At 38.1% G+C, this 18,522-nt stretch overlaps 2 protein-coding genes across 7 annotated transcripts; one reads left to right on the forward strand and one right to left on the reverse strand.

Annotated features, from left to right (window-relative positions):
• Positions 1–420: 420 nt before the first annotated feature.
• On the reverse strand, positions 421–6,399 carry srsf9 (serine and arginine rich splicing factor 9). Of its 6 annotated transcripts, none has more exons than XM_014969290.2 (5): positions 6,332–6,399; positions 4,031–4,207; positions 3,656–3,849; positions 1,260–1,432; positions 421–1,177 (listed from the first exon to the last, which is right to left on the reverse strand). In XM_014969290.2, the coding sequence occupies exons 2-5, from the start codon at positions 4,186–4,188 to the stop codon at positions 947–949; spliced, it is 756 nt and encodes a 251-aa protein (XP_014824776.1). In that variant the 5' UTR covers positions 4,189–4,207; positions 6,332–6,399; the 3' UTR covers positions 421–946. The 6 variants fall into 6 exon arrangements, with proteins under 6 accessions (XP_014824776.1, XP_014824753.1, XP_014824759.1 ...); XM_014969267.2 differs by having other exon boundaries at positions 6,255–6,393; XM_014969273.2 differs by having other exon boundaries at positions 4,031–4,210; positions 6,255–6,393.
• Positions 6,400–7,051: 652 nt separating this feature from the next.
• On the forward strand, positions 7,052–16,151 carry prodha (proline dehydrogenase (oxidase) 1a). Its single transcript, XM_014969230.2, has 14 exons — positions 7,052–7,829; positions 7,923–8,131; positions 9,689–9,723; positions 10,398–10,547; positions 11,023–11,087; positions 11,287–11,403; positions 11,569–11,648; positions 11,729–11,810; positions 12,293–12,385; positions 12,585–12,731; positions 13,198–13,373; positions 13,462–13,560; positions 13,738–13,826; positions 14,673–16,151. The coding sequence occupies exons 1-14, from the start codon at positions 7,485–7,487 to the stop codon at positions 14,861–14,863; spliced, it is 1,878 nt and encodes a 625-aa protein (XP_014824716.1). The 5' UTR covers positions 7,052–7,484; the 3' UTR covers positions 14,864–16,151.
• Positions 16,152–18,522: the final 2,371 nt, after the last annotated feature.

Genomic DNA, 18,522 nt, shown 5'->3' on the forward strand with positions numbered 1-18,522 from the left:
CACCAATCCGCCTGTCGATCTCCCTTCCCTCATTCGTGAGCAAGATCCCCAGATACTTAAACTCCTCCACTTGAGGCAGGACAACCCCCCTGACCCGGAGAAGGCACTCTACCCTTTTCCGGCTTAACCTAACATTCGTTTTTTTTAAACTGTAGAGGACAAATATGACATGTGCAAAAGATTTTTATTTACCATGGTCTCACTTTTTTGTTTCAAAAACTGGCGAGAATAAAATGTGTGAAGACTTTTGAGAGTCACTGTTATGGATTTGTTTTAATCAATTTGTACATCTAAATGCAACTGACTAAAAAACTGTGGATAGAAACCAAATAAAACTACAAATCCTATCCTGGAAAATTATTTTATTCAATTCCATGTTTTGTGGAATTGATTTGACTTTTCAAGAATGAAACTGTCTCATTAAGAGTTTATATTTTATTGGTAAAGAACAACAAATTATACTCAACCTACAGGTCACTTTAATCAATTGTTCACACTTCAAAAGAAAAAAAAAAAACAGGCTTCCAGACAACAGCTAAAAGGCTCACAAATGATCAACATCGTTGAGAGGAGAAAATAATAATAAAAAAATCCCTAAAAATTAAAATCTAAAGTGGGAAAATAGATTTGATCAATTTAACAGAAAATCACACCTGAAGTTTCTGACGAGGTTTTAATGAACAGCCAAGAAATTAACTATCAAAGTAGAAATCAGAATGTCAACTTAAGAATTGCCAACTCTGTTTTGAAATAGCTAAACCTAAAAACAGAAAAAAAAAAAAAACTTAAAGGCTGCAGAAAGAGTAGGCTGTTGTGGGTTTTCTGGCCATGGAATGCATTTATACCAAAATAGGGACGAGGATGTCTGAAGTAAAACAGACATGAAATGGTTAAAATGCAAAAATGTGAAATATTTCCTCCAGATGTCGCGTAAACACAGAGGCCTCTATCTGTAATGACGTGGAGGTGGGCTATGGTGAGGTGGGGGGTGCCTCCTTGGAGGCGGACTATGCCTCAACATGGGATGGCGTGGAGGTGACGGGTAGCGAGGGGGAGATCCTCTGTTAAAATACGGAGGAGAATAGCGGCCTCGGGATCTGGAACGAGAACGTGAACGACCCCAGTTGGGAGCGCCACCGCCTCTCTCCTCATAAACTCGGATATATGAGGTCTCACCCTGCAAAAAAAAAAAAAAAAAGTTCAATAAATTACAAATATGAACAACAGTGTCTGTTTTCACCATCACTGATGCCACATACCTGATGCGACCGAAACTCCGTTCGGTCAAGTCGGCGTAGCGCGTACTCCATATCCTCCCTACGGAGAAACTCCACTACGCCCTCGCCGTCTCTCTGTACATCTGCGAAACAAACATCTCCCGCTTCTCGCATGTGATCCTTCAGATCCTGCCAGCTTCCAGTAGCCGGTAACCCTTTTGGAGGGGAGGGCAAATATGATGAAAAACATTTAAGAAATGAATGACAGCAGGAATAAATTTGGTTTGGTCGACCAAAGTGTAAAGCTTTAAGGAACTTTATTAAAAATGAAGCCTGAATAACATTTTAAAAATCACTTTCATGAAGTTCTTTGTGAAACAAAAATGCAAACTTTGATCAACTCACTTGAAATTTTAGCTTACGTACCGATTCAGGAGTTGAACTGGAGCTTCTTTAATCATTTACAGTTTCACCTTGGAGAAGTTACTTATTGATAAGTGTAATGCCAACTCCTGAGCTGCAGTTGCTTAAAATGCACACCGACTTCAAATGTGACAAGAACGTTTTAAAATGTAACTACCCACTTTTCTATCGAGTCTCTTTCAGACCAGATGTAAAATTGTGTCTTAACATAATTAAAAATACTTGAAGCTAAGCGTTTCAGCAGCTATAAAATAAACAACTACCTTAGACTGCCTATATTTAAATTGTTGTCATATTAAAAATACTAAAGAAGTACAAAATAAATCATATGAAATCTCTGTCTTTCTGTAGCAGTAATAAGTACTATAGGAAGCCTAGTTACAAACAGTGCACTGCAAAAGCGAACTGGCTCGCATCTTCTCATACAACCACCACAATCAATGTATCTTACAGAGATTTTGTATGATTGACCGGCACAAATAGTGTTGGTCTTTTACTATTGGATAGTTGATGCTTCGCCATGGCAACTAGTTATTGTTACCACTGGGATCAGTTGATTAGCATCCCAAAAAGTTTAAATACCACTTGTACTATGTGAAAAATATAAATATAAAAGCTTTCAGATTTGTACTTGAAAGATGTTTAAAAGAAGCATGCATTTTCCCCAGTCACAATTGAGCGTTAGTATCCTACACAAAATTCTAGTAAAATACATGGAAGTCTGTGGTTGTAACATGACCGAATATGCAATATTGCAAGGCACTGTGTGTTACGTTAACATTTTGTGAATGTGGAAAACAACAGATAAAAGATACACAATGATAAAATTACACCTACCAGTCACTACAGCGGGAGTTTAGGATTATTCAGGCAACATGATCAGTTTTTGTTTAGTTTCAGTTTTCATGATCTGAGAAGCAGACTTCATCTCATCCACTCAGTCCCCTTGACTTCCAGTCCACCAAGAGAAAACATATCTGCCTATGACTCAAGACATCCTTTACTATTTCCCTTGTCCTCCAGTCCGCCATAAGAGAGAGATCGTATTATTTGTCAACAACTGTTGAGATCCATTTTCTTCTAGTCCGCCATGAGAGAGATTTCATTATGCGTCTACAATTTTTGGCATCCTTTTCCCTCTAGTTTGCCATGAGAGAGAGAAATGTCTGTCTATAACACTTGGGATCCATCTACTACGCCCTTGTCCTCCAGTCCACGGCGAGCGAGAGAGTGAAATATTTGTCAAATCTTTGGCATCCATCTACAGAACCCTGGTCCTCCAGTCCTCCATGAGGGAGAAATATCTGTCTACAACTTTTGGCATCCATCTACAAGGCCCTTGTCCTCCTCTCCACAATGAAAGAATTATTTGCCTACTATGGTTGGAGCCCATCTATAAGGCCCTTGTCTTCCTGTCCGCCATGATAGAGAGAAATATTTGTCTACAATCCTTGGATCCACCAACTAGGCCTTTGTGTTCCTGTCCGCAATGATAGGGAGATTTTTGTCTACAATCCTTGGATCCATCTACTAGGCCCTTGTCTTCCTGTCCGCCATGATAGAGAGAAATATTTGTCTACAATCCTTGGATCCATCTACTAGACCCATGTCCTCCAGTCCGTCATAAAAGAGAGAAATATTTGTCTACAAATGTTGGGGTCCATTTATGATGCCCTTGTTCTCCAGTCCGCCTTGAGAGAGAGTGAAATTTTTGTCTACAATTTCTGGGATCCATCTACCAGGCCCTTGTCCTGCTGTCCACCAAGAGAGAGAAAATATCTGTACACATCTTTTGGTGTCCATGTACGAAACCCTTGTTCTCCTCTCCACAACGAAAGAGAAATATTTGTCTACAACCTTTGGGGTCCATTTACTGGGCCCTTGTGCACCTGTCCGCCATGAGAGAGAAATGATATCTGACTATGAATCCTACATTCCTAACAGTCCCTTTAATTTGTCGTCGCAGCTTAACAGAGATTAATATCATTGGGCCACGATTCACGGCATCCACCTACCAGTCACTATGACCCGAAATTCGGATCTTCGAGTTGGGGGTCCAAACCTTCCTCTCTGTCCTCCTCCTACTCCTCCTCCTCCAAAACCTCCCATTGGACCAGTTTTGGCAGCAGAGGATCGAGGATACTCTACACGTAGCTTGGAGTTCCCATATGCATATCCATTCCTTCCAAAGACAGCATCCTCAGCATCCCTAAGAGAAGAGAGGAAATAACTCCTTACCAAAATACACCCAGTGGGCAAAAGTTGGATTTGGTGCCTCCATCCATTTCCTGCTGGCGATTGATTATTGGAGTAGAGTTGTATCACAAAATCAAAGTTGTCCAACAAGGGGATTCTGATTCGACTTGCCAGAGACCATCCCGAAAACTCACCGTGGATCCTCGAACCGGATGAAGGCAAAAGGAACAGTTCCTCTGTTATTCTTCAATTCTATTTCTCGGATTTTTCCATATTTGAAGAAGAGATCCTCTACGTCTCTCTCCTGGACATCCATGGGGAGATTTCCAACATAGATCCGGCCGTCAGACATGTTGAATGACTGGATCGCACTGCTGACACAGAATAGGGGCAACTGCAGACTGTGAGTGCACCTCTTGCTTTCAGAAACAGCTGTGGAAACGGTCCTTTTCCAAATCCATACACTTAGTCCATTGGAGGCCAATTCCTTAACTTAGACAAAGATCTGTATATCTGTAATCTGTAAACCGGAGTTGAAGTCACAACAGTAGTAAATGATGGGGTCAAGGGAAAAAAAAAAGTCTCAAATCTGGATCCAAGCCTGAAACTTTAAAAGAGGGTAGAACATGTTTAATAAGAAATAGCATTTTTATGCAGGTGAAATTATTGCACAGTTTTCGCATTCATATAAAAATGAACAAAATCCTTAAATGTTGTGAGCAGAAAGTGTTAAAAACTCTGCAGTGCTTCAGAGAAGTGGAGAAAGCAGCAGAGTAACTATCATAATGCTACATAATTTCTAAGTGCCTACATACTTCTAAATGCTATTCCTGGGATATTTTTTGCTAATTCTACGTACTATAAAACAAATAAATGAATTAGACATTGGTTTTTAAACAGTCAAATAGGTTGTTTTTTCCCATTTTCTCCCTTCACCAAAAGGTTTTACAATTTTGGTCATTTTGTATCAGACTCTCTTTTGGTAGGAAAGGGAAACTGACTCTTACTGGAGCTTCCATGCCAACAACCACAGGAATGTTTTGTACCTGCTTTGACAACCAGTAATTTACATCATGTTCTATTATAGGAAGAAACTTTACTGTAGCAAAATGTAGTTATTAGTAATTTATCATGGGCAAGATGTTCAGAGCAGGGATGATAATAATGATTTATAGCAAAATATAGTCTGAAAACAAAACTGCTGAATTTCACTCAAGATAATTAGCTGGTTTGGTTAAATGAATAAGCTGCCCTTAATGCTTTTCAATGTTTACATTTCAAAAATTATGAGTTTGCATATGCACACACACGCATAATAAGCCTGTGCATCAAAATGAATAAATGTTTATATGTCAATTCAAGTAGTTAGCAAATATGCTGCAATAAAAATAAAAAAAACCACACACCAGCTGTTTTTTTTTGTGTTTTTTTTTTGACACAGACTACTTACTATCTGCTAGTGTTAATTGCAAAAATAAAAATCTAGAGCAAATTAACCAAACCTTTTAGCTGAATAAAAGATCTATTGAAAGTTCAATTGTTGTTGTAATCACTATTACAGCAGAATAATTGTCAGTGTTTGCTCAACATCTCAAGTCAATTCCTAAAAAATATTTTACATTCAACTAAGCAATTTTTCTGTGATCTTTAGACACCAATATTTTACAGATTTCGATTCAAATTGAGGGAAATAAATCATCCAACAAATGGAAATTTAAAAACATAAAAACGTTTGTCATAGTTCAATAACAAACACACAAAATATGCACGTGAAATATTAAGAATACATCAAAAATAAAAATAGCTGATACGATAAATAATCAAAGATTTTTTATTTTTAACTGGCACACCTATTCAAGTTCCAGTGCTTTTCTAAAAGGCTGATTTTCTTTTATACTATTCAGAACGAGGACGTTTCCAAGGCCTTCTTGAGAAATCCTTTAAGATGAACCGACCAGACCTGTTTTTCTACCTTAACCAACTCAATGAAGATTAACACGTGGCGCTAACTGAAAGCTTTACACCCACGGCCTAGAATACCAGATTTATTTATAACGTTTTCAGCGTGAGTTACACGATAAAACTACACCACCACCAAATAAATGTGGAGGCTAAAGCTAATAAACAGGACAGGGACGCGTTGCTGCTACAAGATATAGTAGGCATTAAATGTTACATTTTTTTTTGTAGTCCACATATTTGGTTTGTTGACCGTGTAACCTCATTCATTTTGCAGGATTTCTGTTTTGTATCGTCTTGAACCTGAATATGTTCGTTGGATACGCAAGTAACATTTCTTTGTTGACCAGCTAACCTGGCTAAAAATTTCACTGCGGCTAAAATGCACCAATATTTCTACCAATCTATAACAGCAGTATTACTTAGAACATCGTGTATGTTGTAATAAAAACTACTTACGTTTAAAACAGTACAATTAGCTTTCAAAGATAACACCTAAGTGTTTTAGTTTGAACGCTACTTCTCAAGACACACACCTTCTTCCGTGTTAGCAACGTTAGCTTCTTCTTCTTCTTCTTTTTCTTGAGTTGGCGGCAGTGTGGATACTTCGTTGTGCATTACCGCCCCCAGAGGCAAAAGTGCCTCTACATATTTTTTTTGCTTCCGACAGAAAGGGAATGACTGAATTTGACATCTGTTGTTTTTTTGTTGTTGTTTTGTTCGCCAATCCTGACTTTAAATGAAATCTCAGAAATTCCTCCTCTTGATATTCTATTAACTCAATTATTAAATTAATTATTTTTTTAAATCAGTTTTATATCTCATGTACTTTTATTTTAGTCGGGTAGAATCAATTTATTAAGTTACATTTACTTGAGTAAATGTGGGGGGTGCTTTTAGGAGTAGTTTTAGTGCATCGTACCGATACTTGAGTAATATTTTTACGAAGTATCATTAATCTCACTTGAATTTTTGGGGGAGATTTTACCCCTGTTGAGTTAATGAATGAAAAATCAACACATTTTAACCACTAATGTATGAGACACAGAAACACGCATACATTTCATGATAAACTGAGACATTTTAGGTGTGTACAAATATTATTTTCTATCTGCTGAGCCTAGTGCCATTTGGAGATCAAGCATACAGTAAGCACTATGTATTGTCATTTAAAGTACATTTTACTATACTTAAATTACCTATAACGGGGTTTTACGTAGAAAAAAATATTTGTAAAAGTCTTTCTTTTGCCTGAATTTTTTTTAATTATGTAATTTATTTTTTCTATTTTAGTCTTTAGAATCTGCTCATAACTTCTTTTGTCTGCCTGATGATATAATTTTTTAAGCATTGATGTTCGCTTGAGGTGGACACCAGCACCCCTAGTATACTTTTACCCATGCAGGGATAAGCGAGAGTTAGATAATGGATGCATGGATGAATGTAATAACTAAAGCATAATCTGTTAGATTCCATGCATGATATCTTAGCTATTTTATTTGAATAAGAAGGGCGCGTGCTTCGACATGTGAGGAACCGCCTCTCGAGACCAGAGTGATGAGTTGCAGACGCACCGACTCGCGCGCTCATTACACAACCGTCACCCATAGAAGCAGCAGCCCAGCAGCACGGAACTGATCGCTGCGTTTAAAAAAAAAAAAAAAAAACTCATTTAAAGAAAGGGGAAATATGTCCTACACGAAGTTTGTTGCGTCTCTTGCTCGAGCGAAGTCGGGAAACATCAACAAAATCCGCATTTCACCTTCAAGATGTCGGTCAACTGTGGCATCCCCGAAGAGCCAGGAAGAGAAGGAGCCGCAGCGGCAGTTGGAGGGCTGCGCGGTGGTGGATGCTGCCCCAGTAGAACTCATCAGCCAGACCAAAAACGCCAAAGACGTGCGTCTGAACAGAATTCACATCGACTTCGACAACACCGAAGAGGCATACAAAAGTAAGAATAACATCGAGCTGCTGCGAAGTCTGCTGGTCTTCAACCTGTGTAGAATTGACATCCTTGTTGAGAAGAATAAGGGGGTGAGTTTATCTGGAAAAGTTGTAATTCAGCTTGCAAATTGCCTGTGTGTTAAAATAAACCAGCGTTATAACCTCTCTTCCATGCTCTTTCAGCTGATGGAACTCAGTAAGAAGTTGCTGGGTCAGCGGTTGTTTGAGAAGCTGATGAAGATGACCTTCTACGGTCAGTTTGTGGCAGGGGAAGACCATAACGCTATCAAACCTTTAATCCACAAGAACCAGGCTTTTGGCGTGGGGGCAGTGCTGGACTACAGTGTGGAAGAAGATCTGACACAAGAGGAGGCAGAGAAGAAAGAAATGGAGTGAGTACAGTCATTCACTTAATTAAAATAGTACTGAAAAACCCATTTATTTCAGAAACTTAAACACGTTATAAGGGCCAAATACACATGAATGTTTGAAAACTTTTCTTATATCCTAGTTTGTAACTTACTGGGTGTGTCTGCACCTAAAACAGAGTCTTTCTGTCCAATCCTTTATTGCCATTCAACAATAACACAAACGCACTAAAACTGGGAATTCAGAAGGTTATTTAAAGTCAGAGAGTGAAAACCATCCCTCTGCATATTTGGAACATGAGTAGTGTGATTCGGATAGCACCTGCAGGAATAGCATTAAATACCACTGACACGACAAATTTCCTGAAACTTATTAGATAGTTTGGGGGGGGGATATAATTTACAACCAGATCTCATGCAAGTAACCTTAGGTATGTTTAACCCATTGCTTAATCAAATGCACATGACAACCTGCAAACTGCATGGATAGTGAGGCAGTGCCCTTACATGCTGAGTCTTCCATCACTTAACAATGTAGACCTCAGGTCTTTTAAGCCTGCATGTTTGAGCACAGAGCTCTAAATAATAGAAGTGTTGATTATAGTACTAATTATACTACTAAGCAAGTATGTGTAAATATGTTTTATCTTGCAATTATTACATACCAAAATAAAATTGATTTATGTTTAAATATGATAGAGTTTGTTTAATTGACCCTAGCTGTTAGTTACTTTCTATAATTTGCATGGCAATTTTTCCAATTTGGAATATTTTCTGAATTAGTTAGCTTAACATGTAAAGTTAGACAAAGAAACCAAAAGTTTTCCACACATTACATTTAGAATACAAGTTTGATTTCATCTTTTAAACTAAGTATTTTATTTCCTTCCATAAGCTCTATAATATTCCACTGTACTGTACTTTCTGCTCTTATCTTATCTCTTCATGTATTGCTTCCGTTATGCCTCCTGATCTGTGTAATATACAGCATGTTTTTCACCTCCTTAAAGGCCTGCAATCAAATCTTAAAGTGTTTTATGTTTGTTTTCCACAACACAAGCAGTTCTTGTCCCCTATTGGCCAATTGGGACATACCTCCCTCTTCTGATTGGTTGGACCTGATATCCAGCTGGAGGAGTGGACATTATTAAAAGGCTGCCAGCGCTTAAGGCTGATGTGTTGTAACTCTTTATTACACACTCATACACTTGCAAAGAAGTATTGTGGGCTGCTCTGTGGTGGCAATAAACACAGTTTATATTTGTCCAAATGCTTTTACTACAAAAGAATGACATTTTCTGTTTTTCAGTACCTTCTTTGGTAAGGTACTAGCTATATTATTATTTGTATATGTTTCATGATTTATTAAAAAAGAAAGACTTTTTCAAGAAGACTGTTTGCCTCAATATGAAGAGAAAAGGGCAGAATATCTCAGCAAGTCAGCATAAGTCAGAATCACATTGTTTCTCAGCACATAGGCTTTACTGTGAAAATATAATTTATCAGTAGAAGATGTTTATTCATGCTTTCTATAAAGAATAGCTGAGTCTTCTAATGCAAATCTTCTTTATTTCCCCCCAGTTCCTGTGTTTCCGAGGCAGAGAAGGAAAGCCCAGGTATGTATATTGGTTCTCTTTAGGGATGATTTATTTATTTGAAGTTGTGCAACACATCAGTTTATATGCTCCATGTAGTAAGGAGCGGCCGGGGAGTAGGCTTATATGGTGAAAAGAGGGTTTGCCTTCCTTGGAGCGATGGCACTGCGAGTGAAAGCTGTTTTGGTGCAGAGTGACATGCTGGACTCTCACACCAACATGTGCTTTTGACTGGACTGCACTGGTTGGAGCTGGTTCTCACTAGGTATGAGATACCAGCTGTTGCAGCAGGGTGACGTTTGCTTCACGTGAAGAGTTTAACGCTTACAACACAGCTACAAGGCTTTCTCTGAAAGAAATGTTTCTCCATGTATGTTCTTGCCGTTATTATTTGTATATGTTTCATGATTTATTAAAAAAAAGACTTTTTCAGTCTTTTTATGCATTTAATATTTTACGTGAAATAGCTCAGCTCTTTAAGATGAACTACAATTCTACTAATGATAACTTTTATCATTTTGATACGAAAATTTGCATCAAAACTCTAGTTACAGAGTTCTAGCAACTCAGTAACTAGAACTGAGTTACAACATAATTCAGTTCTAGTTTATAAACAGTAAATTACTCCATAAAAATCAAAGTTGAAGTGTACTGTTTCTTCACCTAAGTTGGTTAAGATCATTTTTCCTCTTTAGGTGCAGGTCATCGTGAGAAGAAGTACAAGGCCCACCGTCAATTTGGGGACAGACGTGGAGGTGTCATCAGCGCTCGCACCTACTTTTATGCTGATGAGGCCAAATGTGACAATCAAATGGAGACGTTCATAAACTGTATTAAAGCATCAGGTAAGTAGTATCTGAAGCAGTTAGGGAAAGAAATATTTTAAAATAAAAAAGTGAAATAAAAATGAATGCATAACTAAGAGTGCAGAGTTGATCTGAAGACTACATATTTTTACTAGTTGTGTGAAGAGCTGGTATGTAAGCAATATCGTCTGTGCAGTAGAACAAGGTCACTGTGTTATTCCTCTGAGTTTATGATGGAGTCAAGACATTCGCTGACCAGAGCAAGGCCACCAGAAAAGCAAATATTTTGCCATCTAAAGCAGATCAAACTTCACAAACATCATTGCTGATTAAGCAAACAGTATGCTGTGGATTTTTGCACGTCTGTTACTCAACATGTTTGCTGTGTCTAGTTTACTGCAACATGTTTTTCACACTGTCTGGCCACTGTTGGTTGCATATGTACTCATGTGATGACCATTAAAAAAGTAAATCTTAATTTTACCAATAAAACCATACTGCTTCTGTATTTTAGGTGGAGCTTCAAACGATGGATTCTCTGCAATTAAAATGACTGCACTGGGACGACCACAGTTCCTTGTAAGAATAACTTGGCATCTTTTTGTACAAATAATGAGCATCATTTCACTAAATTGGCCACTTTTTACATCTTTTGGTTTACATACGCTATTATAAAAGTTAAATAAAGTCACCTCTGGGTCGTTACCTGTGTCAGTCAGAACTGCAGCTGACTTTTATTACATGTTTATGATTAAAATCTTACCTTTTGTTTAAACAGCTCCAGTTTTCAGAGGTCCTTGTCAAATGGAGGAAGTTCTTTAACTTCCTCGCTGCACAGCAAGGAAAATCTGACATGACTGCTTTGGAGAAAAGACTGGAACTGGAGCAGCTGAAGGTATTTCAGGTCATTTTGCATGCGCCTACATGCTCACCTGGGACGGGTGTCTTTGAATCTTCTTTTTTGATTATTTTAGAACACTTCTGTTCATATATTTGTGGGATGTTTACTATTTAAACCAATTTTATTTTTTATTTGTATTGTTATATTTTGTTCTTGTAGGAAAGTTTGACTCAAATGGGTGTAGCAGCCAGAGATGACATTGAGAACTGGTTCACTGGGGAGAAGCTGGGTTTGTCAGGGTAAGATAACCTTCCATTTACTGAGAAGCGACGCCGGTACCTTTTTATCTGAATTTATCTATTGCATTTGATATCCCCAGAACAATCGACTTGCTGGACTGGAACAGTCTGATAAATGATACAACAAAAATGTCCAATCTCCTCATGGTGCCAAATCTTGAGGTAAGTCATTGCAACTTTTATGGTGTTTCAGAGGTGATCTGGTGATAAATTGGCAGTTGTTGCAATGTATGCTGCGTACCTACAAAACCTTTAAATTAACAACAAAAACACTCGTCAGGTAAACCTCTGTGATTAATACCCTATTTTTAAAGCAAAGTATGAGTAACAGATGGAGATATACTATCTGTTACTCGGGAACAGAAATGTAGATGCTGGGAAGAACATCTCTTCCACTTTATGCTTGATTTCCTGTTCATTTGGTGGAAAATAATCAGATCTAAATTCACTGATGTGGAAAAAAACATCTTCCTCTCCCCCCAACTAAAAAATATTGGAATCACAACTTAGAGAAAAGACAGACCCCAAATACTGGAGAAACTTGTACTGATCATCCTGCAGTTTTCTCTCCATGACACACGCCATGGTAAGGAGTTCATATTCTTCAATAAGAATGCTAATCACTCTGTGTTTTGGCTGTGCAGACAGGCCAGCTGGAATCTTTGTCAAACAAGTTTACAGCCGAGGAGGAGAGCCAGATGAAGAGAATGCTGCAGAGAGTCGACATTCTAGCAAAGGTGAGAACTCAAAAAGATGACTAAAGTTATTACCAGTACATTAAATAACATGTAATACACATAACTTACCACAGAGGTGCTGTTTAAGGAAAAATAAAATCCCAAATATAGATATTAACCACAGGCCCTGTTTGCCTTGTGCACATATTCAGTTACTGCTGTAATGAACCATTATGAGAACTACTACTTTGTGCTTCAGCATGCTTTGGAGAATGGAGTGAGGCTCATGGTGGATGCAGAGCAGACGTACTTCCAACCAGCTATCAGTCGACTCACCCTGGAGATGCAGAGGAAGTTCAACAGAGAAAAGCCAGTGATTTTCAACACTTACCAGTGTTATCTTAAGGTGAATATTATTATTTATTAGGGACTTTGGAGGGTTGATATTGATTTTACAGTGTAGTTATAGATAAGGTTTCTTTACTATTTTCAAAACTGGAAAATTCTGGAAGATCACTTTATTTTATTATACTTGATTTTATTCCTTACAACTTTTTATTAACATAATTTTGATGAAGTTATGGTAGTAATTAAAGGTTGTTATAAATATTTTCACCTTTTGATGACCTGAATGTTTTTCTTAATAAAAATGTCTAGTCATTCAGAATATTACCTTTTTCTTTACAATCTTACAACAATGTGTTTCACTTAAAATTAAATTCAATTAAAACAAACAGACTTTCTCACAGTTGCAACACATATGTTATCAAATGTTTTCATTGTGAAAAAAACCCAATATTTCCTAAAAGCCTAAAAAAGACTGAGTAGTACTAATGCTCATCATATTTTCTCTATTGTCAATGGTTTTCTAGGAAGCCTACGACAATGTGACTCTGGATGTAGAGCTGTCCCGACGAGAGGGTTGGTACTTTGGCGCCAAACTCGTTCGTGGAGCCTATATGTACCAAGAGAGAGCCAGAGCCCAGGAGATTGGCTACGAAGACCCAATAAACCCCGACTACGAAGCCACAAACAGGATGTACCACAAGTAAATCTTGACTTGGTTGCCAGAACCTTTTCTGTACTTCAGTCAGGTAGTTTTTGTATCCCTACCATTTGGCTTTTTGTTTGTCCAGGTGTTTGGAGTATGTCCTGGAGGAGATTGAACACAACAGAAAAGCAAATGTCATGGTTGCTACTCACAACGAGGACACCGTGAAGTTCACTCTTGAAAAGTATGTTTTTGCCTCTGTTCTGTATAAAAACATCAAAATGAAGGTTGAATATTGCTCCTTCATTAGATTCCGGATTGTGTTGAAGCATCAAACAGCTCTAATAGCTCTGATTTATGATGATATAATGTATCACAAGTCTTCAGATAACCTGAATGTGTGTTTTTTCAATTTTTTCAGGATGAATGAAATGGGTCTGTCACCCACGGAGAATAAAGTTTACTTTGGACAGCTGCTCGGCATGTGTGACCAGATCAGCTTCCCCCTAGGTACGTTGCACTCAGCTCAGATACTAAAAGCAAACACTGGGTTATGAAATCACAAAGGCTTACGTCACAGCCCCAGGTGACTGCAAAGGCTCAGCTAAAACACGATACCCACAGACGTCAGCCTAGTCACAGTCAGGCGAGTCGACGACCTTTGAAAAAGACCTGCAGTGAATGTGTTGAGAGAAAACAAGTTCCTGGTGTCCTTTAGTGAAAGCTGCCAAACATTACATCACAACCTTTTGGTGTCAACCCAATACTACCCAGTTTGACCTATAGTAACTCTATGCACATGATGTGGGAACTCAGAATTAAATTATGTTGTTTCTCTTTTAATTACACACTAAATGCAAGACTTGAGTCAATATTTTATAAAGCCACATTTTGTTGCAATTGCATCTGCAAGTCTTTGGAGGTATGTCTGTATCAAACAAGTAAGTTTTGATTTCAACCACTTCATTTAGCTCCATTCCATTTAAACTCTTTTGCTATTCCAAGAGGTGTTCCTTCAGGACTAACCTGTATTTACCACTATCTGTCTTCATATGAACCCTGACAGGCTAGCCTGTCCCTGCTGAAGAAAATCATGCTCACAATGCCATACATGCTCCCTGTGAAGATGGTGTGTGTGGCAATGTGCACCACTCAGTTTTTTCACTCTTCTCTGAACTGACCAGAACCCCTTATTTCTAAAACAGCTTCATTCTTTATCCCTGAATTGTCTTTTGTGTTTTTTTTTGATCATGCAGACGAGATTTGAAAACCTTGTTGTAGTCATGACACTGTATGCTCACAAGGTGGCGACAGTGAGCTTTACATCTTTGTCTTTGGCTTCCGTGTTGAAAACAGGTCAGGCAGGTTTCCCGGTGTACAAGTACGTCCCATACGGCCCTGTCAATGAGGTGATCCCTTATCTGTCTCGTCGTGCTCAAGAGAACCGGGGCTTCATGAAAGGATCCCAGAGGGAGCGCAGCCTGCTGTGGAACGAGCTGAGGCGCAGGCTTCTGGGTGGTCAGATTTTCTACAAGCCTGTGTACTGAAAAACATAAAGACTGAAATATCTGTAAGCATTCCACTAGCAAACACAGTTTTCTCTGTGAGCTTTGTCGTGGGAGGTTAATCTTTTATTTCTTAGTAGCACTGGACAGAAGAAAAATAAAAGTTTGTTGTATCAGGTGTGTGTGAGATGTATATTGAGAAGCGTATGCAAGAGACAATACTAGACAGCTGAGTTTTAAGTGATTAACCACGATGAAACCTCAATTAGCTCTCAAGAACGCACAAAGATTGTCTTCTAAGGAAGAGGAAATGCTGATCCTTTCAGAGGAGAAAGGAAGCATAAATGAAAATTAAGGTGGCCTGGCTGGATAGAAATCTTGTAGCAGTCACCTAAAAGTACCTGAATTGTGTCATTTCTTTACAACTTTAAGTTTTGTTGCAGTACAACACCCCCAGAATCTTTTAATTTGTTGATATGTATGTTCAATATTGCTGACTTTTTCTTGAAACAATTCAAGAAAGTTTTTTCTGGACTATTATAGTACTGATAAAATAAAAATGGCTTAAATATTATATATTGTTTATTTCCATGTTTGGTTTAATGGTTGTATTTGTAAGTTGAATCAGAGCATCACTGTGTTTTTTAGTGAACCAGTCTTTGAAAGAGTGACTCCTATCAGGGATGCATTCCTCACTGGTGACAGGTGTTAGAAGTTAATTTCATTTTCAGCGAAATGCTTGAGATGTTCTTGTTATCAAACAGTGATAGCATTCATTCAAAGGAAGAACAAAACATGAACTATCATGTTTCAGTATAACTAAGCCTTTTGAGAACACTGAATAAAATGGTTCTTCTGGAAATGTTTTCGTGGAAAAGTGGCCCGGTTAAATGAACTGAACTATGGGTGCCATTGTTGTTCTTAGAAAAACCGGTTGTATCGGATGATCAGTTTTATTGCTCTCCACACCTGACTCAGAAGTTTTGGTGTAAAGGTTACAATTGAGAAACAGGAAATGTGTTTAATCCAAATTCTGTTCCATTCAGAAACTGTTGATGTGACAAAAAGCTTGGGCATAAATAAATGTTTAAGTTTCAGCTACAGTTGTCACAACTGTAAACATGTAAACTAGCAATATTTTCAACCTCTTTGATTTTTGGCAATGGGCCACTGGCACAATATGCTTATTAATCTGATGTTAGTGTTTTTTTTTGTTTGTTTGTTTTTTTTGTGCCTTTAACACCTTTTTAAATTGAAGTTTATATTTTTATGTGCTTTGTTGTTGTGAATTGTGAACTTAAGAAAATAAAATTGCATTAAAATACCTGGATTATTTGTACGTTCTATTTGACTTACATGATACCCGGATCAAATTCCCCACATATATTTCTGCTGTGGGGTTATGCAGTATTTTGTTTCAGCACCACTCATGCATATATGTACATTTTGCTTATCTTGCATTAAACTGTGTTGACAGTCGTTGGGTTCCCACTGTCAAACTACTGAAACAAACATTAATCAGCCAGAGACATCACCAGCTGAGGCTGCACCTGTAATCTGATACCTGATAGCAAAACAAGTATGTCTTGTGTTCAATATCTGGAGAATGTGTGCATTCGTGTGTATGTGTGTACCCTGTGTGGCCCTGTAAGGATAAGCATGTATAACCAATGGCTTTGTTTGTTAAAAAAAGTTTTGTTGCAGCTTCTCAGTTGGATTTATTTACCGAATGACACTTCATGACAACGGTCATAAACATTCATAAAGACTTCTTTGTGTCCATGACAGGGGTTCTGTCATGTTTATGACAGTGTCATGTCAGTTTTATGCACACCCCTTCAAATAAAGTGTTACCGGATTTACTACTTTTACTAGGCCAGTGTCCTTTGCCAGTTAGGCTATTATTTCCCGATAAGTACGTTTTGCCCCAACTTGGTACATTTTCTCAGAAACACAAACTTTGTAACAATTGCCTTTGGCACTTATTGTTATTCAAAACCAAACCAAACCTTTTGTTTTGCAACAAACATAACGAACCAACTAGTGAGCAAGACTTGGTATGTACTGCAAGTAATGCACACAGTCACACTTAAGGGCAATCTAAATAGACCAATCAACCTAAGAACCAAGTGTTTGGACTGTGGGAGGAAGCTGGATGACCCATGCATTCATTGGGTGAACATGCTAACTCTATGTAGAAAGACCTACAGGTTGGGATTCAAACCCACAACCTTTATGCACCAACATTAACAGCTGGTAACCCTGTTAATGTCCCCAATGTACTTGCAGCTCTAATAGCAGAAAATAGTCATGCATCCCTGTGTCATTCACAACTAGCCCTGCTGGTAACACTTTATTGGAAAGGGTGTGCATAAGACTGACATGACACTGTCATAAACATAACACCTGTCATGAACATGAAAAAGTCTTTATGAAGTGTCATTCGGGAAATAATGACACTTTTAATCCAAAGTTGATCTGCATTAAATTGTCATTATTTACAAAATCACGCAAAGTTGGCACTTTTAATAGACTTTAAATGCAACTTGTAGAGCAACTTTACATTAAAAGTGTCGTTATTTACTGAATGACACTTCATACAGACTTCTTTATGTTCATGACAGATGTTATGTCATATTTATGTCAGTGTCATATCAGTCTTATGGAGATCCCTTCAAATAAAGTGTTATCGCACTGCTTTGTAAGTGTCAAGACATTTGTAGCTATGACAGTGAAAACATGTGACAACTTTCTAGAAGTACACATAAATACCTTTGTAAGGTGGTAACAAAAATACAAAACATTTTAAAGGTGTGGAGAAACATTTTTTTTACAGGGTAAATAATCTGATAATCAGGCCATGTCACGCGTTTATTTTCATGCTCATGAGCCTATCTGATATCCCACACCCAAGGTTGGATATCTCTAAGATGTCGCTTTCTGTCATGAAGTGGGGTTTTGGTGGTGAGGAGAGACGCTGAGACCCAGGTTATGGTGATGATGAAGATTTAATGGTGAAAATAAAGCTCAACAGTCCATACAGGCAGCACGGCAGAGACTAGCACACAGCTAAGTACCGGTAGCAACTGATTCACAGGACTAGACACGAGAGCAGACACTACCAGGACTAATCAGTTCTACTGGAGCGCACATACAAAACTGAGACGTTAGACATTGACAAACGACAAGGACCCGACGAGGAACACAGACAACAGGTGGGTTTAAATACACACGGGGTAATTAAGGAAACGAGACACACCTGGGGGAGGACAGGACAGAGACTCACAGGGAAACAGGAAAACTCAAAATAAACACAGAAAACCACGGATCATGACACTTTCGGCATCTGCAAGGGAGCCACACTGTCTCTCCAGTTTAAATGATTTTTTTTCTTTGCTATAAAAACAATGCATTGACTCTGTAGTCTGATGGAGCTTTACTGTTATTATTTACTGTGATCTGTTTATGAGTGTAGGATTTTGTAGTCTTGTCACTTTGACTGGCAGAGGCTCTGCTTTAAAGAAGGAAGTGAGGCAACAAAATGTCTTTGAGGTGGATTTATTTGGGAGCTCCAGGTCATCATTACACCAACACCCTTCTCACAGTGAAACAAAGACATTTATCCCTGAAGCAAATTCCAACACTTACACCAGGTAAAGGGGTGATCAAAAAAAGACAAACAAGAAACAAACACTATTTAC

This window comes from Poecilia mexicana, unplaced genomic scaffold (genome assembly GCF_051168715.1).
Source record: "Poecilia mexicana isolate PSO_F unplaced genomic scaffold, ASM5116871v1 scaffold_12, whole genome shotgun sequence".
Classification (NCBI taxonomy): domain Eukaryota; kingdom Metazoa; phylum Chordata; class Actinopteri; order Cyprinodontiformes; family Poeciliidae; genus Poecilia; species Poecilia mexicana.